At 42.6% G+C, this 24,535-nt stretch overlaps 2 protein-coding genes across 3 annotated transcripts in view; one reads left to right on the top strand and one right to left on the bottom strand.

Annotated features, from left to right (window-relative positions):
- The window catches only part of BMP7 (bone morphogenetic protein 7), a 54,096-nt gene extending 31,013 nt beyond the window's left edge, over positions 1–23,083 (top strand). The window contains exons 3-7 of the mRNA XM_006264700.3: positions 9,036–9,184; positions 14,514–14,711; positions 18,367–18,443; positions 19,027–19,137; positions 20,214–23,083. Coding sequence (XP_006264762.1) covers positions 9,036–9,184; positions 14,514–14,711; positions 18,367–18,443; positions 19,027–19,137; positions 20,214–20,363 — 685 coding nt within the window. The 3' untranslated portion in view covers positions 20,364–23,083. The remainder of the gene's footprint in view (positions 1–9,035; positions 9,185–14,513; positions 14,712–18,366; positions 18,444–19,026; positions 19,138–20,213) is intronic.
- The window catches only part of SPO11 (SPO11 initiator of meiotic double strand breaks), a 236,838-nt gene that overhangs the window by 73,934 nt on the left and 138,369 nt on the right, over positions 1–24,535 (bottom strand). The gene's annotated exons all lie outside the window — the stretch shown is intronic.

Here is a 24,535-nt window from a genome sequence, read left to right on the forward strand (position 1 = left end):
CAGGGCACAGCCCCATGTAAAGCAGTGTAGGGGCCAGGTGAGATATGCTGCACATGCCCCCCTGCCTTCTGCTCCTTCCCCTCGCCCTTAGCAGGCTCCCAGGACCTAGTGCCCAGGCAGCCCCCCCACACGTGCACTAGGGCTGTGCGAAATGGCACCGTTCCGTTTCAACAGACCAGTGTTTTGTTTTGAATTTCGTTTCGATTTGAGTTCCCTTCCCCAGCCCGATGGATCGCAGCGCTGGGGAGGGGAACTGAGTGATAGGGCTCAGTTCCCTTCCCCAACCCAATCCTAGCGCTGGGGAGGGGAACTCAGCTAGGCTGCTTTGAAAGTCGAAAAGTTTCAAAACTTTCGAAACGGTTCGACTGCCCTAATTTTGTTTCAAGGCTGTTTTGAAGCCCTTCGTTTCATGTTGATTTTGCTGTTTCAAGTTCAAAATGTGTCAAAATAGTGTTGAAGTGAACCAGCCAGCAAAATTTTGCACAGCCCTAATGTACACACGTCCTCCTACAGGGCAGGGCATGCAGGGAGTGGATTGCAGCTCGGCCCCAGCCCCAACCCGGGTCCATGACCTGGCCCCATGATCCCGGCTTCACCCACCCATCCTGCTCCTGAACACTGCTCCCCACCTGTCCAAAGCCCCATAGGGAGTTTTGGTGAGTTGTTGGTGGGGGGATGCTAACCCAGCCCGTGACAGCTCATTAAAACTCCCTTTGTGGCCCCAAGGCCCAAATCATTGCTCACCGGTTGTCTAATACATGTTATGTTTTTTGTCACATAAGCTATTGGGCTCAGTACAGATGTGATTGGGTGACACTTACTGGTCCGTGACATGCAGAAAGTTCCAGCCTTTAATTCTGTGAATTCTGGGAAAATTTGCTTTACAAAAGTATATAAAATATCCTTCAATCTCAAAATATCAGGTACTGTCCTGAGCAAACAAGGACATTCATGAACAGAAATGTTTCAGATTTCATAAACACTGTGAAAGCAATTGATCCTTTGCCTGATATAACATGTCTCAGAGCTTCCTTGGGCATAATTTAATGTCTAGTGATTCATGTCCAACTCCCATTTGGTCTTCATGGTTCACTCACCTAAGAGCTTGGGAAGGAGATTTACAAATGCAAGAAGCTGGATCAAGTGACATACTGAGCAGCCTGACCTTGAGTCCCTATTTCTGGTTGTACAAACAGTGCTAGTGGAAACTAAAGGTTAACACCGGGGTACTTCTCACTGCACAAGCATAGCCCTCTCTTCTTGTGAGCATCAAAGGAAAACACAGTGACTCCTTTCATCTCTGAGTGCTGCAGAGCATGCACTGGTGTGATGCACAAGGGTGACGAGGAGGTGTTGAATGTAGTTTATTTTAGGTACCGAGATGGGAAATGTTTCAAAATACAGCCGCCACTCCACGTAAACTGGAAATCAATACTCCACAGACAGATCAGGCTTAAAATGAGGAGATCTGTCCATTGACTAGAAATTGGTGAGTCATAGGGAATTCCCCCTTCAAGCCCTGTTTGAAAAGCTTCTGGGTTATTTTAATTTGATTTTATTCCAGCGGGATGTGAGTCTAAAAATTTGAACTTGTTTGCCTTTAAACTGACGCCACAAAGAGCAATTCCTTGCCAAGTAAATATCTGTTCCCCAAAGCCATCCTTCCCAGGTAGAATTAAAGGGATAAGAGTCAGGTTTTTCAAAACACCTAAGCTGATATGATTTAGGTGCCTAATTCCCTTTGGTATTATTTAAGAGTCTAAGCTGTCCAGGGGTTCATGAAAAATCCCCTTAGGCCCTACCTGCCTCGTCCGCACATAAAGACCTTTGAAAATCTGGCTGCAAATCCTAATCCCAGAGAATTATCACTTGTCTCATTAAAACAAGGAGGTGCACTGTGCGTGAAATCCGGCCTCACTGAAATCAGTGGGAGTTTTGCTTTTGGTAGGAATGCGGCTGGGATTCCTCCCTGTCGGACCATCCTGTGGTAATTAAAGTTTAGTTGCTACGTTTGCCTTGCAGCTGTTGCTTGTTCCATTAGCTTCGTTGGCAGGGATGGAACAAGAGCATATTTGCCCATAGACTTGCATGAGAAATAAGGGCTTGAACCATGAGTTGCAGCTGGAACACTTTAGCTTATGCTTTAAAATATACCAGTGTGTTCCTGTACAACAGTTTCACCCTATTCCGTACTGCCTGTTTCTGTCACTGTCCTTGGATGTATACATGTAATGCCAGTGGCAAGTAAAGCCTGTGACTCCCCCTTTCCCCACACCTCGCACCCTCAAAAGCTAAGCAGGATTTAAAAAAAAAAAAATCAATCAGTGTGATTTGTTATTACAAAAGAAATCAGGCTGATAGATGGCACCACACCTTGGGGCTCCAGGTCTCTAGCAAGTGCTCCCCGAATTCTAGATCATGTGTTTCAAAGTACCTGCAGTGGCTTTGATCATGTCAAACAGCTACGATCATGTAAAAAGACATTGCTTGTGACCTTTGCACACAGAGATTGGATCACTGTGCCCACTCCTGCATGCAGATGGGAGTGCTAGCAAACAGTGCTGATGCACTTAGAGGGTCCCTGGGACAAAGCGGTTAAGTTTGGTTCACTACTCATGACCACTCGCATTAGCAGCAGCAGCCTGGAAACCCATGAAACATCTTGATGTCACTTAGCAAAGCAAAGCTCATCACAGGCACTTAACTAGCTGCAGGAGGCATTTTTTGCATACCACAGTGGGTTCCTACTCAGCCAAAGGATGCACAAATGAACAGTGACCCACACACTCCATTTCTCATGGCAACTTCTGCATTTAACATTGGCTTTGAATATCTTCATTCCCTGAGCTCTGCTCCTGCTGGAGGCTAGGGCAGGGGGAATAAATTGCACCTCTCCACAGAAAGCTAACTGCTGCCAAGTTTTCAATTGACTTTTTGGTACCCAGATTTTGTGCAGTATCCTCATCACTCTAAAACAATGAATGTCAAAGGGACTAAGATTAACAGGCGCAGACCGTTAGCATAGAAGTGTGTTGAAATCTTAAACCTGCTTCTAAGGCTCTAAGACATGTGGCCAGTTTAGTTATATGCAAGAACTTCATGTCCAATGTTTTGTGTAGTTTTGGACTTGCTGGTTCAGACTGGAAACAAGTAGTGCCAACAGTGTCACTAGGGGACGTTCCTCATGTGATTTGCTACCCAAGTCTTTAGAACGAGGCAGGACAAATAAGCATATGTAGGTTGGTGGCATCTGTAGGAAAAGAGCATGGAAATATGGCGCACATGAGAGCAAGAGGAAAAACTTACTTTTTAGTCCTGGTTCTATGGATCTGTAAGACATTTAAATTACCTGCACCTCAGTTTTTCTAACAATTCATTTTATGGGGGAGAAGGAAGGTTTGGTCTATATTTGTGAAACAATTTGAGTTCCTTAGGTGGCAGGACCTATTGAAACACAAAACATTTTATTTTAGTGTTTGGATTTCCATTTCCTTCTCAATGGCTAATGCTTCTGTCCCTGAGAAGGGACATTCCTTGGATCTTCCAGTTAGATGGGAATTGAGAGCTGCAGTGTTATAGCTATCAGACAGCACCCCTTCACACCAGCAATTGGTTGCTCTCAAACATATTTGGGCAGTTTGCAGTCTTGCTTTCTTTCCTTCATCATGGGTCTGCTTCTGACAGAAGATGGTCAAGTAAATCACCAGGGCTTCTTGCTTACCAGCAAGACAGAATTTCAGCCTGTTATGGCTGAAATCAGCTGTGGTCTTACAATGGAGTGAAAGCTGCCAAGAGTCCCTGCTTCTTTCCTGCTCCCCCTTCCTCTCGTCCATTCTTTCATTCATTTTAGACTTGCTTTATTAGTGTTCACTAACACATACTGACCTGGATCCTGAAAACAATAAAATTAAAGAGTGCGATGGGAGAGGATGAACAAAGGAACCAGAGGCAATGGAAGACGCAGTTTTTAGCATATTTTTGGGCCGTCCCTCTATTTTAGAGCATTTTACCCTGTAATTATTATAGTTCATGTGCAGTAGTCTTCATTGTTGCTACTGCAGATTTGACAACTCATGCACTTTCAACGTCTCTTTTTAGCACAACCAGAATGCAGCCTAAGAAGGCTACAGGACTTACTATTATCTTAAGTCTCATGATTCTTACTCTCATCTCTTGGTCTTTGAATTATTTGTGCTGGCAATATCAGTCCCATGTATTCAAGAAGTCCCATTTTTTTTAGCGATTTGCCACTTTTGGCCAAGGGGCTAATTCCTCGGCTCTGTTTGGTGCCTTTGAAAATCTCCCCCTTCTCCCCTATTAGTTTGCTGGTGTGTGGGGACCTGAGTTCTAGTTCCGGCTGCAATACTTGGGTGCATTTAGAAGGGAAACAGAAGCCAACATTGTATATGGGGAAACGTATTTAACATACTGGCTGAAGGATCTGTGGTTAATAACTATTTCTATCTTGCTTATAACCCTTATCCTTGTTCTGCCTTTATCCTCTTACCCCATTTTCTCTCTTTTCTTTATGATTGCCAGGCATGGCATATTTTTCCCACCAGGCTGCCGTTTCTCATGGCACATTCTGTGTCCTCTTCCCTGTATTTTGCCACCTTTTATTTTTCCCCATTTGTCTCTCAAACATCACCCATCTCTGTCCTCTACTTTTCTTATACATGGCTCCTTCCTTCTCTATGTCCATCAAGCATATGTATAACGCATACCCAGCTACATTCTCAGGAACTGACAAGCCCACTGCCAGCCATTTTATTACCCCTATCAACACCGCAAGATAATGCTAAATCTAGCCTTCCAGGTTCTTACTTTCTATTTGCCCCTTACTAATTATTCTTCTGGCTGCGTAAGTCAGAAAGAAGACACAACTAGAGCCTGCCATCCAGAAAATCACAGACCTACTAAGGAAACCCCCTGCACCATAAAATAACTACGCTGACTGAAGCCTAACTTCTGGATGCCTCAGGTTTCTGGTGCCCAACCTCAGAGAAACAGAAAGGAGCAAATTGTTGAGCTTCCACTCTCTTAAATGGAGGCTTCTCTAAAGATGACTCACATTAGGCCCCTCAGCACAGTAGCACCTGAAGTTGTCAGCCTCTTGTGAAAGTTAGCTGGCAGGCTCCAAGTTTTTTTAAGTGCTAGGGGATTGCCACTCTTGACCACAGTTGGAGTGGTGGGTGTTCAACTTGCAGACAGTCTAGGTCTTAACTCTTCAACCTTTCTGTAAGGTGGAGGTCAGTCGTGTTCCTTACTGCCAGGACATAGCATAAGGTGATGTTCAGAAGGCTTTGTACTGTAACCTCCTGAGAATGAAGGAAACTATTGTACTGCAGAGCAACTCAAGAGAGTTTCTATAGTTTCTTGACTAGCCTAGCTCAGTCTTGCAAGAGCGCTCTTGATTGTTATATACGTACAAGGTTCCCTCCGTGCAGCTCGTAATCCCAACCCTGTGGCTTTAAAAAGAATAGATTGAACTGGGACTAATTCTTGTGTTAACTCTTTGTTTTGGAGTATATACAGAAACACCCCCAAGCCTCATAAATGTTCACAAAGGAGCTGGTCTCAGCATACAACTGTTCATGTTTGCTGCCAAGCTGAGGGAAGCTGCTTCCCACTATTATCATAGCTCTGTCTATAGTGACTGTACGTAGAGGGACCCCACCTTCTGCTAGCTCCTTTTTTATATTATTTTGCCCATTTTACTGAAAAGGCATTTGTTCTTTTAAAGAGAACATGGGGTGCTTTTAATTAGAACAAGCTCCATGATCTGAAGACTCTGTTCTGCTTGCAACACCATTCAGGTTTGCGTTCCAGCCTTGGTCGCTGGTTGGGGGCCAGAGTGGGAAGCGCTAATCCGTTGTTACTGTGAACCTCTCCAGAGAAGATTTGACACAAGCTCTTTTTGGGCCTGAACGTTCCAAATATGTGTGTGGGAAGGATGATTCCCTTCACTGTGTCCCTTTGATCTCCCTGGCTGAGGATTTCCCCTCTAGGCCTATTGTTTGCACATTGCTGTAACTACAGGAAAACAAACACATTATGCAGTTTCCCAGGCTGACTCACCCCTGCACTTGATGCATCATGTTGTCTGGTTAACCTGATTGCATCATGTCAGCATGGGAAGCTTAAAGGCTGGTTTTTCTGAGTAATAATATTGCAGCACAGCAGTAACGACTTATTCGGTATTGTTATTGCTATTATCCTCAACCTGCAAAAAGAATCCGGCAAGCTGGGGCTCCAGTAACTAGACCTTCTGTGATTCACCAGCTGGAGGCAGGGGGCATAGTTAAATCCTGCAGCATGTTCACATAAAAGCCTTTTACCCCTGGAAACTTAGAATCAAATAATGGCAGGGGTCATAAGTGAGTGTGAGAGCAGGGTTTTCTCATCCTCCACTCCCAAGGGATGCATTTGTGTGACGTTCTTATAATGCTCAGCCCCAAACTATCTCATAGTTCTGTAACTAGTTTAAGCATGGCACAATCCCAATACATCGGTGCTTTTCAACTTTTCTAGACTCCAGACCAGGGATTGGCAGTGTTTTTGGCAAGTGTGCCAAAAACATGGTGGGGGAGCCATGAGGGGCCCAATCCTTGTTGTGGCAGCCCAGCCTTGGCCCCTTCCCTGAGGCACACATGCCAAGCAAAATGCCTTGGCATGCCATGCTCTGGCGCATGTGTTAGGAGTTGCCTACCTCTGCTCCAGACCGTCCTTGGAAAATGCCAGGTCTTAGCTTTGTTTCTTGACTACAGAAAGATCATAGAGCAATTCTTCTTTTGCAAAGAATTCAACAAGTTTGCAACGGATCAGAATATGTTTGACACCAAGGACTCTTTGGAAATCTCTGGATTTAGCTTGTGAGTCATGTAGATGTTTTCATGGCTCCCGGTTGTACCCTTAAAGGATCTTGCAGCACCCTAGTTGAGAATTACTGCCATACACACAGGTGAGAAGCAGCAAGACAACACAGTCCCTCAATCAGTTTGGTTTTGGTGGATGGACGGATACTAAAGCACGTCTTCTTCCATTAACCAAATCTTTGTGGAAAATAACAAAGGCTATTTACATGTGACACCCAATCCCCCATACTTGCCTTTAAAATGCAAGTGCCAAGTTATGGGACACATCTTAATGTCCCCTTATTCCCACAAAAAATCATATTTCCACTGATAGCAAGACTCCGTATCTTCACAAGGGACTTCCTTCTGCCGGCAGCTGATAAGGAAACATGCTAATCTCCCTCACACTATAACGTGGAATATTCATTACACCCTATAGTCAGTATTTTCACAACTGGCAGTTAAATTTCTGCGCACGTGTGGGGGAAATATGAAATCCAGCTTCCATATGCATTTGGTGATTCAGTCCCTTGTGCTGCAGCAACTGAAGTCAAATATTGAATTTTGCCACCAAACAACATCAGTTACAACAACCATCAACCCTGCTGCTAATCACACCAGTGACCGGTTGATGAAAGCCATTACTGCTCTATTCCTAGACCCATCCAGTTTACAAGGACAATAGGATGATAGGAGTGAAACAAATTAGGTTCAGTGCTCTGCTCTGTCCGACCTGGTGCTATCTGGGGCTTACCTCTCTCACCCCCAGAGCAAGGTTTATAACAGGTTGTGAGGCCCATCAGATCCTATTTTAATGGGGCTGCTTAAATCCTCTCCTTCAGATTTTTGAGTCAAACAGCATTCCATGTGAATAAGGGGCCAAAGTGAATTAAAGAAGTTAACGGTTTGTTCTGGCATGGCAATAAAACACTGGTTAATAAAGCCCTCTGAGTTTATGGGACACAATGAAAAAGAAATTATGCAAAAAGCTACAGCTACACTTGAACAAGTTGTTGCATCTGCACACTAAAACATGAAAGAATCATCTTTTATAGGACATGTCCAAACACCATCTGTGTGTCTCCATCCTTTTTATAAAGATTTTTTTTTTGGAGATAGCTGCACAATTAAGCAATTGGATTATTTTTATCCAAGCTTCTGAAGGAAGAGACCATTTCCTATATGGAACTGTAGTGATCTTCATATTTGACCAAGATTATCAACTGTAATTTAGGGATGTTTTATTGAATGATTTCGGCCATTTCACCTGAGCCCATGACACACCTTCAAATTCTAATCCATTTCAATTTATGGTTCTCAGTTTTAGCTTGCAAGGTAGCTGAGTGTGCCACTTTCAGCTTTCTATACAAGAGATTGAAAGGCGGTTGCCTTGTGTAGCAATGCTGTCTTGTGATCCATTAGAGTTTATTGTGTTAGTCTCTAGACACAAGAGCAGATTTTTATATCCCAAACATGTGCACAACTGTGCTCCAATTTGCTTTCTCTATTGGTAGTATTGTACAAAGAAAGCATTTTTCCATGCAGGATTACATAAGAATTTGGTGCATTATATACCTAATTAACAAGTTTGCATATGCAAATATGATAATTGTATATACATTTGCCTGGCAATTTATTTATTTCTTTTTAATTTGCATCAGCAACTGTTGGAGTATTCCTTAATGTGGAGTAATGTATGTGTCTGAAGTCACAATAATGCTGCTTCAGTGCATCCTTCTCTCTGCTCACAGAAAAGCATACGGTGCCAGCCTACCTTTGGCTTAACTTTTGCATTCTGATAAGAAAACCTATAAATGTTGCTGGAGCCTTGTCTCTGCTTGATTTGCATAGTCACAGATCAACTTTTTCATAAACAGACTTTGAAACCCAGGGGGACCATCCTTTACCTCTGCCATCCTTTACCTCCCCTATGCAAGATTAAGTTTCTTTTCTACCTGGGAGAACTTTTACAATCTTTGAATTTTCCTCTGCCAGACGAAGGGTGTTTGGACATGAAATTTTTCTGCTACTATTTAGTTGGTCTAATAAAAGATACTGCCTCTAGCCCAAGAGTTATGTCTGTCTTTGTCTAACCTGAGTATATGAATAACTATTTACCTGTAGGGGTTGGCCAGCCATTTAAAAATGTAAGTAATCAAGAACTATGTATATTTCTTCCAGGGATTCAGATCTGTTCCTGCTTGACTCTCGAACAATCTGGGCTGCAGAAGAAGGCTGGTTGGTGTTTGATATCACAGCAACCAGTAATCACTGGGTGGTAAACCCACAACACAACCTTGGCCTGCAGCTATCGGTTGAGAGTATAGATGGTAAGGTTCAGTCATGACACTGACACGCAGAACCCTAGCGGGGATGAATCTGAACGCTGCGGGTTGTGTTCCACTGAGTGTGATGTCTCAAGAATGCTTGCCTTGAATTTTCTTAAGATGCAAATATTGGAATAACGGTGCAAAGTTATTACAATAAAAAGACAATGTTGTCAGTCCGTGTTTAAAATATGAAACCCACAACTGATTTCAAAACAATTGTGTATTTACATTATGGTCTATTATTATTATAATCATCATCATCATCATTGAAGGCCCTACAGTCCATTCACAGTATTTGATGAAGTAAGCCTGGTGCTTACAAAAGCTTATGCAATCCATCTTGGATTTAGTCTATAAAGTACAAATCTACCCTGTCTTCTACTGAGCTTCAGACTAACACAGCTAACTACCTCTCTATGGTCTATTAAAACAGTTAAGTATGTATGTAACTTTAAGTATCTGTGCAAGGACTGAGATGCTTAAAGGTTGGTATTTGCTTAAATGCTTTACTGGCTAGGTAATCTGTGTACACATTTACCAGGAATCTGCCAATCAAATAGCCATGAGTATTACACCTGTAAATAATCCATCAATTTTGCAGTCACAGGCCAGATGAGAGCTAGCATAGTGGGCTGGTTATTTCACACCTGTCTATCAAGGGGGCCTGACCCCGTTCTCTGAAGCATCTGGTACTAGCTGCTAGCAGACGCAGGATACTGGTCTATACCAGGGGTGGGCAATTATTTTGGGCAGAGGGCCGCTTACTGAGTTTTGGCAAGCCATCCAGGGCCGTATGACGGGCAGCCCAGGGCAGATAAATATTAATTTGCTAAATTTTTTAGGGGCCCTACAGGCTGGATAGAATGGCCTGACGGGCCGAATCCAGCCCCCGGGCTACATTTTGCCCACCCCTCGTCTACACTGATTTCAAGATTCATCCAGTAAGGAACATATTTGCATTCATTGTTCGTGGAGTGTAATTAACTGTCGCATCATTTTCAGTCATGTTTCAGAATCTGCTTGAACTCCAAAGACTTCTATTTCTGAAGAGGGAGAATGAATCCAATGAGTCCTTTAAAGTTTTTAAATTGCTTAAATTGCCAATAATGCCTGTGGTACTAGAAAATACATGCCACATATCTTGGGGAAGAATGGTTCTTTTATATGTGGTCTTCCAATTATGTTGCTAGGATTTAGCGCTCAACAGTTGCAGTCTAGAAATATTTTCCATACTCTGGGCGCATCTACACGAGACACTCCCTGTGCAGTAACCTGATACTACTGCACAATAGCATCTTGTGTAGACATGCCCTCTGAGTACATTCTCTGTAGACTAAAATCAGGGCTGTAGGAAGCAAGGAAACCTTAATAGAAGGAGGGCACGTCTACACATGTGCATTTACTGTGCAGTAACCAAAATTACTACACAGTAGGGGCATGCATCTACACATTCATACCTGTACTGTGCAGTAAATATGGCAATTTACTCCTACTTGAGTGTAAATTTGATACCCGCATCATGTAGGTATCAAATTTATGACTGATTAGTTACTGTGCAGGAACACACATGTAGACACCTTACTGTGCATATATTTAGACAAACTTGGGACTAACTTTAGTACCAAGTTAGTCTACACACAACGTTAATGCTCCTTAATGCCTGCACGTGTAGACGCCAGCCTATTCCTGCTCACTGCATGGTAACTTACTGCGCAGTAAATTTAAGCTGGCATAAATGCACATGTAGACACACCCAGAGTGTATGAAAGAGAACTAGGAGCTAGACCAGTTGTAACTTCATAAAGACTAAGTCTGAATATTGTATAAGCCAATTCAATTTATATATACAAACTTGAGAAATTTTCATTGCATTTTACAAAGAGAGGTGCTCTGTTCTTTGGTTTGTGAAATAAACAGCAGACAATTTCAGTAAAGAAAGAAATTATGTCCTTCAGAGGAAAATGTGCACCTTCAAAATGAATGTAAATGTGCAATACTATAGTAGATAGGGAAGTTTCTCCTTCATTCTTAGTTCATTGATAGGCTATGGAGCTGATTTTCACTATTGATTGTGAACATGGAAACACAGACCCCAGACCATGTGCATACGCATTGGTGTGTGCACGTACCATGATTTGAGTGTACAAAAGGGTGTGTGAACTCTGGATATTTTATCCTGGAGTATAAGTAGACTTAATAGACTTTGGATTCCAGACCTAGATTTTCAGAATCCCCCACAGAATCGAATGTTAAAACTGTGAAGAGAGTTTGGGTCATTTCTCAGACAAGTAAATTGGTAGACAATCAAAACCAGACCCTTATCAATCTACGAACAAGCCTGTCTCCTCAGGGAAGGCACAGGGGACAGCTAGTTGCATAACTCCAATCAACTTTCAGTGGGAGTTACGGCCCTAATTTCCAAATGTGCCTTTGAAAATCTCCCTCAGAGTTCATAAACACATGATAATCAGGCAAACAACAAAGACTATGTTAGAAAATAATACCCTGCTTTATCAAAACACGTTGATGAAAAACTAGTGACGTATTTCTTCAAAGCTCTGGGGCCAGCTTCGTCCTTGAGAATGGAACCCCCTGGACACTAGACCTTGCATTTAAAATTAAATCCATGAGGAAATCTTTGCAGTATTGCTTTTACCAGTTTCGGGCTTATGTTCCCTTCCGTGGTGAGCTGCAAGGGCAAGCCCTTCTCTGATCCCTACATTTCTTTTGGGTTCAGATCAACTGCATGTTAGTTATAGAGCTAGGGAGTTACACCTGGATTTTATGTCAGATTGTTGCACGCCTGCAAACACCGCAGGACTCTGATGCAAAACTAGACGCTTGTGAACAAAGCAAAACCATTCAGCAGACACAGCCTGAGTTTAAAGTGAATAATGAAAAAGGAAATCTAGTCAGTAGTGCCTGGTTTGGAAATGGGTACTGATCGTTTTGCACGGTGCTCTCCATGCATGTAAGTAGGATAGTAAAAAGATGGAGTTATAATACACACTGTCCAGCTACAAAGTAGATGAGTTCACTTAACTGCTCTTTATAAGCATGCCAGATTGGTTTCTCTATGAGAGGAACTAGGGGGGAATTAGAGGTTATTTGTTTACTCTTAGAAAGTCAAAATAAGCTCAAGCAACAAGCCAGGGAAACACTAAAGTGATTCATTAGCCTCAGGCATGCTGTCAACCTAAACTCGGTCCCTGACAATACATAGGAACAACAGCCATCTCTTTAAGTTTACTTTGCCTATTACTTATTGCTTCATATCCTGTTTTGCTCAGCACAGAAAAAGGCAAACTTCTTAAAGATAAATAGGCTGCACTCTCCAATTTGCAAGCATGGCTCTATTTCATTTGAGACAAGTACATAATTGGTTAATTAAGACTAGACAGATGCCCTTAAACTTAACCACATTCTTTCTTGATATTTGGTCCCCGGCTGTATGAAGAAGTTGAAATAAATGCCGGGAATCAAGTGGGGCTTTTTCACACAGTTTCATTAATGAGGAACATACTGCCTCTCTGGTGCTAGTCTCACACAGGATATTTTAATGTCTTTTTTAATAGGGCATAAAAGTTAAACAAAATGTGCATTCTTAAAATTATATATTTTGCCACCGCATGGCCCTGGTGACTTTCCGGTTTTTTTAAGTTCCCTTCTCCATTAATTTGTTCACGGGTCAAATTCTGCATTCTGATATACTCATGTATGCCCACTGTGTCACCCAAGCAGAGATGGATCCATATTGTTAAGATACTTGAGAGCAAGGTGGTACAGGTAAAGTGATTTACCCCCGTAAAACCATGGTAATAATTTAAAGGAAGTGATAGTGGAAAACAGAAAGGTTTGCTTATAGGGACTCAATGGGATACTGCATAAATCCCAGCTTGGACCGGTTTAAACTCGTTCTCGGACAGGAAATAAAGCCTTGAGCCAGCAAAACACATGGTAGCTGTTAAGCCTGTGAGAAGGTCCATAGACTTCAATGAGACTAAGTCTGTACTTGGAGCTCTGCGCACACTTGAGTGCTTTGTGGCGTCTTCAACCTGGACATTTTTAAGAGCAGGTTAGACAGACACTTGGCTAGGACGGTTTAATTGGGGATGATCCTGCCTTGAGCAAGGGGGCTAGACACTAGAGCAGCGTTTCTCAACTGGTGGGTCGCAACCTAAAAGCGGGTCACAGGAATTCATGAAAGGGTTTAGAACAAATTAAAAAAATGGATCAACAAACTTTAAAATGGATTCTTGTTTAAAGAAGCAAAACGTGGGAAACTGTGGCTTTTCCCTTGCAGGCTGGCACAGTTCCCTCTGCCCCACATACCCACCCCCTGCCCCACACACTGAGGGGTTCGGGGCTGGGAATGGGGGGCACTGGGTCGGGACTGGCCAATGTTTACAAATGAGTCCTTGTACAAAAAAGTTGAAAACCACTGCACTAGAGGACCTTGTGCGGGCCCTTTCAGCTATAATTTCCCATAATCCTATAAAGTATCCTTAAACACCATTCCTTTCTGTCTCAGTGACTTTGGGCCTGGGTGCCGATAGAAACTGAAGTGGTCTCTGGAAGGGGTCATGCACAACTGAGTCAAAACAGATTGGCAAGGCCCTGGTGTGTAGGGTCATTGCCATCAGTCCTGCCTCATCTCTTTCGTAAACAGTGGGCTTCAGCTTCCAGCTAGGTAGCTTTTACTGAAACAAAAATATATTTAAAATGTCTGCATAATAAAGGAGCAATCAATAACCAACGTATGTATAACCAGGTTATCCAATTCAGTAGTGCTATGTCGGACAAATGTAGCAATAAACAAAATGTCTCTACAGAACTGAACTAGTTGCTGTTTTCAAGTGCAATCTTTTTGGAACTATGTCAACATTTAATACAAGGCATTTTTATTTTAAGTTAATAACCTTCCAGTGGGAATTTAGTGCCCCTATGGGCTGAGCTTTATGGTTCCTTTTATAGGATCACTTCAAATTATAGGTTGGTGAACTTCAAGAAACCCCTCTAAAGAATTCAGGCAAAAGCTAATGCTAAGCTGATTTAGAGTAAAATAATTAAATGTAGGAACATTTTATTTCCCTTTTACATGCAGATATAAAGTGAAGTTAGCTGTACTGAGCTGTTCCTGTTAGAAGTGGCTTTGCCTATTAATTTTAAGTCCAGTCCTTCAGTTGATCCATGCAAATAGATATCAGCTAGGAATGTTGTGTATGAAGTAGTATTGGCCAGTTCTGTCTCATATTATCATCACTCCTGTCACTGGAAATGGAAAGCTTTTGTTAGGCTATTGGACTGATTTTCTGTCTGTTTTGTTAAGGACAAAGCATCAATCCCAAGTTGGCTGGTCTTATTGGAAGACATGGCCCACAAAATAAGCAGCCTTTCACAGTAGCGTTCTTCAAAGCCACAGAGGTTCATCTCCGCAGTATTCGTTCCACTGGAGGCAAACAAAGGAGCCAGAATCGATCAAAAGCACCAAAGAACCAGGAAGCTTTTCGGGTGTCCAACGTTGCAGGTACAGTAGGATTTTGTTCTTGGGTACCAAATATCCACATAATATATGGTAGAGACCAGAACGAGACAACTTCTGTTTGCTCAAGCAATTTGTTCTCTGTTTTCCTTATGTGCTTGAGTATGTTCAGCACCTTCTCAATGTCCATGGCAGGCCCAAACAGTAGGGGTGTGCGAAACGGGCCATATTCGATTCAGATTTGGATTCGGCCCAAATCGGGAACAGTGATTCAATTTGTTGATTCGGATCACCATCCCCGCTTCGATTTGGCCGAATCAGAATCTGAAGATTTGATGCTGATTCAGAGAATCAGTGATTCGGACATAGACGCAGCTTTAAATGTTTTTTCGACATACCTCAAAGTACCAGGCATGGCTCATGAATACTGCGATGCTGGGGCGCATGGAGCATCCCACAGGAGTGTGTGGGGGCCCTGACCCCCTATGTGCTTAGCAGCAAACCCAGAAATGGACCAAAAATACTTCCGGTCCACTTCCGGGTCTACCGGGGAGCATGTGGGGAGCTTGGGAGCACGCGGGAGCTTGGCGATCAGCTGCGGAAGAGCCCAGGTGCCCCCTGCGGACTCCCCTGCGCTCCCGTGGGACGCTCCATGTGCCCCAGCATCACAGCATTCATAAGCCGCATGCTACCTAGAGGTATGTAGAAAAAACATTTAAAGCTGTCTATATCCAAACCTCTCCAAATTGATTTGGAGAGATTAAAGGGTCTCCTGATTCGATTCAGATTCGGAAATTCGGCCACCGAATCGGGCTGAATATCTGCTGAACTGAATCAGGGACCGAAGCTTTGCACAGCCCTACCAAACAGTATTTGTGGCTGGGAATTAGAAAATCCTGTTTGAGTGAAACTGAAGTTCCTTACAAGATAGGGTCAGTTTTGACAATTTTTTTTAGCTCAAAAGCAATTTAAACAATGACTGTATTGTCCACACACTTATGCATACACACACAAAAAGAAATCTAGTTTTCTGATTTCAAACAACTTTTGAGAATTTGAACTCTAATGATATGAAATTAAATTTAAAATGATCAAAATTGAGAAAACAGTTCAATTGGCTTGAAAACAGATTTTTTGGGTTGTCAGCTCTGAGGTTTCTGAGATTTAATTTTTGTTTTGAATTGGATGGAAAAATATTTGGAAGTCTCCAAAATTTGCACAGGATGGGAAATATGTTTCCCACCTGGCTTTACTGGAACTCTTCACTCGCACGACCAAAACTATTATTTGGGAGTCTCAGCTTTGTAAGTTGGAGAGAATTTTAAGAAAGATATTTAAAATAAAAATCTGAATCAAGTTTTAGCTGCCTCAGAACGCTGGGACGGTTTCTGACCTCTGTTAATGAACAGCTAGCTCACTTGAAATGGAGAGCTAACTCTGTGGAAGTTGACGGAGTATGGATGTGTAAGAGATTGCATGAGGCAAGGCCAACATGCTATGCAGGTTTTTAGTATTTCTGCTAGCTTTGCTTCCCTCCAGTGCACACACCCTTGCTTCTAGCCTGAGATGTCTTGCTTCTAGCCCTTCACTAGTCATTCCAAAATCCTGTGATCTCTTTCCTGGATAGGGGCAATGTTCCTTCTTTCTGAGTATTTTGGGCTCGTTGGGCATTTTTACATGCGTTTCCAATGTGGCGTTGGGAGCTTTTAATTAGCAAGCCATAATAAAAGTGCCCTGGCATCACTTGTATCAGTGGTGCAGTGCACCTCCATGTTGAGAAAATGGTGGTGGTGCGTTTTGAACTAAAGCACATGGAACATGTTTTAGTGCAAAGTGCACTGCCACCATTTTCTCAGCGCAGAGGCATGCTGCACCGTTGATACATGTGACGCACAAGGCTGCCAAAGCACATCAATTTACACGCTCCAGCCGACTTGATTTCCAGTGCATCTGGAGCAGGCCCTCTGGCTTTCCATCATAAACACGCAAAGCATTCATCTGTTTTCATGTGCAAGACCAAAGTAGACATGCACATTTTTTTCATCCCTTATCCTGGGGACTACATCTATCCTGTACAGGATCTGAATGGACAAAAAGGCAGATCTATTTTTCATAGGACATATCTACACATGTTTTAATGTGCAGTAGCTTATTTTACTGCTCATTAGAGCATGATGGCAAGAAGCGTGCTAATGTGCAGATAAATTAGGCTACTGCACATTAAGTGTCACTAAAAAAGCATGTGCTTTCAATACTGCGCAGTTGGGCAGCCTAATGCACATTTAGTTAGTACCTCACATTAGAAGGTGCCTATACATGAGCACCGAGGCTGCTGTGATGCACTGGAATTCCAGCAGACTCGATTAATCGAGTCCATTGGAGCATGGCAATTGCTACGTTCCAGCGGCCTCCTGCGACTCAGGTATCAAGTTCCCTACCTTGGTCTCTGGCCCCCACCACTGCAAAGCTTCCTCATAATTTATCTGCTTAGTCAGTCACTGAGTGGTTCTTTCCTTCCTTCCTGGTGACATGTCTCTTTATAGATTCATAGATGTTAGGGTCGGAAGGGACCTCAATAGATCTTTGAGTCTGACCCCCAGCATAAGCAGGAAAGAGTGCTGGGTCTAGATGACCCCAGCTAGATACTCATCTAACCTAACTAACTTCTCTGCCCTGCCCTGCATTGCATGTCCAAGCTCACAAGTTGGGCAAAACCGTTCTAAAGAGAGCGTGGATTTCTGACTGTTTTTCCAAATTCTTCCATCACAAGAAAATTTGCAGTTCACTGTATAAAATCTCTCCAAGGCTAGTTTAGCAATCAGTCCAGGACTGAATGGTTTGCGGTGTGTGACAGATAACAGAACTTCTCACCTCTATAAACAGTCAGAAATGTGATTGTGAAGATAACATGGTTGGTGGCTGGGTGTCTCCAGTTGGCATAGTTTAAAAGATCACTTCTCCAGCTGCCAGACTCAGTGGTTCAATCCAAACAGCGGACTGGAGTGTGAGTCCAGCTTTAAAGCTTGCCTAAGATCGGGCTCATTTGAACCAACATCTTTTATCTTTTTCCTATGGGGCTCATCACCAGTTGAATTTGCAGTCAGAATATGGCTGCAACACATGGACGATAGATTTCAAGTCATTCTCCTATGGTCCTACCATCTTTTTAGAGCGTGCAAAGGGAACCCAAGTCAGTAGCTGTTAACTCAAAGAAATGCAAGGTACAGATACATTAAGAAAGCATGGTCTTTCTCTGAGTCCCTTTCCTGCATGTCTTTCTGGTTTTCTTGCTATACCATAGATGTATATCAAAAATAAAGTTGGTTTTTACCAACTAGAAGCTCCCACAGGTCCAAGGAAGCCCTGCAGAAACAAGTTCATTTCCCAGGACTTCCTGGGCTTTGCACAGGAAGCCAGATAGGTGGTTTAGACGTACTGAATTCAGCTGGCATCTTACAATTAAAACACAAGAAGCTGAAAATGATAAAAAAAAGCTGACCAATGGTAGAAAGCAGCACAGACCTGCAGAGGCAAGTAGTGTATCATTCACAGTGTGATGTTGCCAGGACATGTCAGTGCTGGGGAGGTTCAGCAGCTCTGGGAGATAGTCTTAGTAAGCTTTGCTTTCATTGTGAAATTGCACTAACGCGTTCAGTTGGCCAGCATGCACTCACTTGGTTTTGATTTTTTTCCAACTCAGAAAACAGCAGCACTGATCAGAGGCAAGCCTGTAAAAAACATGAGCTGTACGTCAGCTTCCGGGATCTCGGATGGCAGGTAAGGTTTCTCTGCTTGCACGTAGGATGGACAAAGCCCTTTGCAGTCATTCATCTTTTTACTTATAATGTTACCCCAAAGACCACATTTTTGTCCTGGGCCTCTGAGTGCACAGAAGAGATCATGCAGATCGGGGACTAGTTTAAGACTGGCTGAAAATTTTTGTCACCTCAGATGTGGCCAAATTCAGACTTGAGTCTTTCTCTTTCTTCAGTTCCCTCTGTGGTTTCAATTGGATGTTCTATCCTTCGCTTTCTGTAATTCTCCGAGGTGTTGCTCAGCAGCTCCAACTCTATGTGCCAGAAGTGATCACGTTTCCATACTGAGTGGAACAATCTTTGTTGATACTTTGCATATAGCAGTTTGAAAAGTGATATGAAATCTTTCAGGATAAGTGGGAGCTGTAGAGGTGCACAAAATCGATTATATTGCCAGGGCAGGTAGTTTAATGGGGAGTGGCATAGATTTTTTTGAGTCTGTCTCTGTATTTGACCTGAGAAATGTGAGTTTCATTCCAGTTTTCATGCCATTGTACATACCAATCTATCCTTCCTCCACATCTAACATCCTCAATTTAATCCAGGACTGGATAATTGCTCCGGAGGGCTATGCAGCTTATTACTGTGAAGGAGAATGTGCCTTCCCACTGAACTCATACATGAATGCAACAAACCATGCTATTGTGCAGACACTGGTAGGTGCAGTTTCAGTTTGTGTTTTGCACAGGAATAAATGTTATGCAAAGGAGAAGCCTCTGACTTAGCAGGAAAGCAGATGTCTACATTAAAGCATTGTAATACCTGCAGCACCTGGCTGAACTGGTCTAGCCAAGTGGCTTGAATTAATAGTTGGCGTGGGAGTACCCAGTCTTTGTTGGAAGCATTAACATGCTCTATGAGTGTAAAAGGACCTGCCAATAAAGACAAATGGCACTGTAGAAGAGGGAAAGGATTTGAGGGGGCAAATAAGAGGGTAAGCATTTCTGGATCAAAACTTCATGGCATCTGCCTCGAGCAGATTTGGGGGCCACTGGGAAGGGGCTGATGAAGCTATAGCTATAGGGATGAGCCACCCATCACATGCCTCGAGATGGCAGGAAACCAGGTTGATCCATACCGGATGCTGGCCTGCAGCTCCTCAGAAGCTTATCATAAAGCCAGCAAAGTTTCATAAAAATGTGGTGGCTGACAAATTGACATTTGCTGATAAAACCTGTTTCACAGTAAGAATCTTGACAGGTCCTGGATGGATCTTTCTGACTTTGGGCCTGGCTGTGCTGCTTGTCAAGCCCATCCTTTGAATGTGAACATAAGGGTGTTCACACACATGAGTCAGATGCAGGATGTGTGGGTGTTTATAGATGTGCTCCAGGAGTGGGGGGGAAGGAGAAGTGCTTTAATTAGAGCAGCTCTGAGAGCCCCTCTAATTAAAGCGTCTGGAGTGTCACATGTGTCAGCATCCCCACACTGAAAAATGGCAGTGGGGGCGCTTTATCTAAAGCTCGTCAAATGAGCTTTAGTTACAGTGCTCCCACCACCTTTTTTCAGTGCTGGGACACTGATACATGTGGTGCTGGAGTCTGCTGAAGTGCAGTAATTACCATGCTCCAGCAGACTTGATTGAGTCTGCTCTGACATGCGGTATTTACAGCACGTCAGAGCACATGTATACGTGCCCTGTGTGTTGAAAAGTCTGCACAAGACAGATTAAGTGGGGGTGGGGAAAGGGGAAGGGAGAGAAATCTTAACATCATTTACTTTCATCCCCCAGGTTCACTTTATAAACCCAGAGACCGTGCCGAAGCCCTGCTGTGCTCCTACACAACTCAATGCCATCTCAGTGCTCTATTTTGATGACAGCTCCAACGTTATCTTAAAAAAATACAGGAACATGGTAGTACGGGCCTGCGGTTGCCATTAGGTTTGCAGGAAAGAAAAAGAGTGATTTGTAATGAGGGTTTTTTATATGGATTTGCAAAGAAAAAAGTTTAGGTCTCCGGCCTCGGATTGCCGTAAAAACAGTTTGCAGGCATCATGCTTCTGACAGGGCAGAATCGGCAGGAGATAATAGGACAAATTCTGGATCCAGGTGACATCTGAACCGATTTTGAACCAATGGGAAAACCAATCTGCCTAAAACAATTGGTTACAAACACTACGTATTGCTGCAGAGGAGTCTTTCGGAAGATGACTAACTCACCAGCGTTGATTATAAACATCTTTTTTAAACAAATCTATCTGTGGTGCGAGTGCGTGCAAAGTAATAAGCATTTTTAGTTCCTGTAACATGTTGTTCACAATAAAAATGAGTGACTGAAACATACCTGGAGAAACAGATATTTTGTTAGAGAATTAACTCCATCCTTTTTGCTTATGCCCTTTTCATAAGCAGAGGCAAAGACTAAACACGTGGAACTTCCAGTATTAAATTTTGCACTAGCAGAACCTATATCTGGAAGAAGCGACTCAAAAGGACAAATACATCTAGAAACCTCACTGTAGGAACTGAAAGAAATAAACTCCAAAGAATAAAAGATTGGATTGATGTTGAATTTTGGTGTTAGAGGGCAAACAGATCTCTTTTCGCTACCAGCAGGAACCTGAATTTGCAATGGACTGAGATGGCTAAGAATAAAATTTCTAAAAAATAGGAAATAATTTGGAAACATATAACCCAGCTCTTTAGGTGGGCATCCACTATTATGAAAGGCAAGCCAAAAATCCTGCTCACATATGGAAAACATCCATTGATCTCAGGGTGCGCTAAATAAAGCCCCAAAAAGGTTGCAGATCTGTAGGCCAATGAAATGCGGAAAGCCCAAAGTATGGTGCTGGATCTGGAGCTGGCATCTGGAGGATTGAGTCCTGAATCTTTCTTGTGGACTAGACCCGACAGTTTCCTGGGTCAGTATTTTCTGTGCGATTCTTATTTTATTGGCAGTTTCAAAGCATCTAAACCAGGCTACAGGAACTAGCGTCCAGAAGGCATCCTCCTGGTTGATCTTTTTGAAGTCAGAGGTCACAAAAGCTATCAAATTTCTGTAATTAAAGTTAAATTAAAGCTACTGTGGCAGAAGGGTGGATGAGAGCTCCTGCTATTGAACCCAATCCCAAATTGGGCTGGCTGGAAGCGCTTTTGTGTTCTTGGAGCTTGCGTAGATGGCCAAAACTTGAACTTCATCAGGAAAAAAAAAGTTCTTTCCAATAAAATACCAGGCTTTTTGCCTGCCTGCTTAGCCTCCCATTTCTAAACTGCTAGGCAGATCTACAAAAACAATGAAAAGGAGAGGCAAGGATTCTTGTGAGTGATATCTTTTATTGGACCAGCTGCATAAGGGAGACACTTTTTTTTTTAAATCCCTGGGCTTGAGTCTCTCCTCAGATTGATTTTACGTCTCAGTATAACTGCAGCCCTCACAGGAAGGATTCCTAATTTATTCTCATGTTGTCCAACTCAGAATCAGACCCTGTATCTTTCATTACCAAGGAACTATTAAGGAAAGAGAGATGAAGGAAGTTGTGGGGTTCTGCGAATCACTCATTGCTCTCTTCCCTCTAAACCACAATTAAAATCCAGACCAGATGCTTTGCTTAACAACAACAACACCAACAAAAGGGCAGCTTTGTAGGAGACAAGCTGGGAGTTTGTTTCTCGTGTCCCAGTTCTCTTTTCTAGTTCTGTTAAAGTCAATAATGGTTTTATCAGCGATTTCCAGTGGTAGCAGGATTAAGTTTATGCCACTGACAGCAGTGGGCTTTGGGTTGGGCCCTTGGTGGACAGTAGTCCATGTGGCCAGAGGCACCATGCATACATATAAATACGAACCAAGAGCCTGCAGGCCTAATTCAGCTCTGGCATATATAATCTGTGCCATTAAAATGAACACAGCTATACCTGACTTAAATCCGAATCAGACTTTATAGTTACCAAGTCAAATCCAAGGAGGGATCCTGCATTGCAATACCCTTAGACAAACCATCTCTGAGAAATGTTGGACTGCAGCTGCCTTCCGTGCATCCATCATTTTAAATGTAAAATGCAGAAAGTCATGCGAATTGTAGATAGCACTCCGTGTTGTATTTGTGCACGTCCCCCCATGCAGCGTGCTTTTAGGTGTCTGTAAACCTTGTATGGGAAACTAAGGTGCTGGCTATGAAGTTAACATTGGATGTTTAGGGCGGGTTATTATTTTATGTGGGCAAGGATGAGTATTGTCCTTTGTGTCCAATGTTGGCAGTCAGTGGACTGGCATATTCCAGTTTCAGAGCTGACCACCCTTTCTTCTTGTGTTTGACTCGTAAATGTTCTGCGGGGTTTGGTTTTGTTTTTTAACTCGATGACAGAATCTGTTGCTAGGCTGTACGTTGGCTCTGTTTGTTTGTACATTTTTATGTAAATAGTTGTCACAAACGTGGAAAAAGAATTATTTATTTCCATCATCTCTGAATTCCTTTTCAGTCACGCATTCAGGAAAATTCGCATCTCTTAAAACACATTTGTTTCCTTATTTAAGATGATATTTATTAACAGTTGGCAAAATCTATGTATACATTTCTGGTTCTTTTCATAGAGCAGTTAGAAGCATTTTGTACAAACTAGTGAAATAAATCATTGTGACTTTACAAAAGATATTCCAACAACTTTGTGCCTTTGTGTGGTTATTCCAGCTAGATCAAAAGGGCATCTGGTTGAGGCTGAGTTTTCGCGCTGAGTGTCAGGGTTTCTGTATTGATCAGGCCTTATATATTGGTATAATGGGCACGTGTCAATGTCTAGTGAAGCTGCCTTATTCTAAATCCAACCAAGGGGGAAGACTAGGAAGAAAATATGAATATGTTTTGCTGCACTGCAAAGATCCATGATTGAATTATAGTGCAGCTGTCAGCAGCTGTTTCAAAGAAGCAGGGGGTAAATTAGTTCTGTTTACTGCTAACATAGTTCAGAGATTTAGTCATCCCAATAAAATTACAGAGGCACAAGAAAGGAAAAAGAAACTCCAAAGGAACATCAGCCAAGAAACTGACATTTTCTAATTTAGATTGTTTTAGCATATTTCAGAGATGCTGCTGGCATGATGTTTCCTACTGTGGACACCACAGTGCATTGCTATCGAGGGAACTGGAAAAAAATTGCGGTCTAAAACCTGAATTAAGAAAACATTATACCTTAAGGGCACAGCAGCAAATGTTGGGTTCTTGCTTACTTTGAAATGCATGCAGACATAGACCAGTTTACATAACTGCGTTGCTGGGTTGTAGGTGGAAATCACCAAACTCTTGGAACGAACTACAGTCTTCTGAATAGTAGAGATGCATGAATACAAATGACAAGCGAATCCTTGCATTGCTTAGTGCTCTGATCCAAACCCAATGAAGTGCTAATGGAAGACTCAGTAGGCTTTGAGTCCTAAATCAGGCCCAAAATACCCAGAGTCAAGGTGTTCTTGGTTTTCTTCTAATCTCAGCCCAATTCTCTTCATTTATAACCAGTGTAAATCAGGAGCAACTTCACTGAGAAAAAAGCCAGGCCTTCTTCTGGGACCGAGTTTGCCATAATGAAGTCAGTGCAAGTTGTCCCGTTGACTTTGATGAATGCAGAATCTGTCTCCATTGGTTTTACTGACACTTCCCTTCAGCTTTGCCATGTACGCAACTTACTGGATATGCCCAGCAGCAGATGCCTCCTCCTGGGAGCCAAAAATCCACTCCAGAGCTTGTTAGCTTCCTATCGGTCCATAATGTGACTGCGGTTTTCTCTCTAAATCTACTGGTTTGGAAAGAGAACTCCTGACATGAATATGTATGATACCAGAAACTGGCAGGGCATATAAAACCCATGTGAATCAGCTTCAGAATAGTTAGATTTGTCTGAGTAATGCAACCAGAAAGCACGGCTAGAACATCCTATAGGCTGGCTGCTCTAAGTTAGTTTCAGCCTGGGCTCGCAGATGTTATAATTTACTTAATGAAGATGCATTCGTTTTCCTCCATTATGAAACAGTCATTGTTATTAGGCCAGTGAAGTCCTGCAGTCTTTTGTCAGGTAACACCCTCTGTGTTGCCAAGCTTTGCAAAACAAAAGATAATGTATTT

The sequence above is a fragment of the Alligator mississippiensis genome, chromosome 9, assembly GCF_030867095.1.
Source record: "Alligator mississippiensis isolate rAllMis1 chromosome 9, rAllMis1, whole genome shotgun sequence".
In the NCBI taxonomy this organism is placed as follows: domain Eukaryota; kingdom Metazoa; phylum Chordata; order Crocodylia; family Alligatoridae; genus Alligator; species Alligator mississippiensis.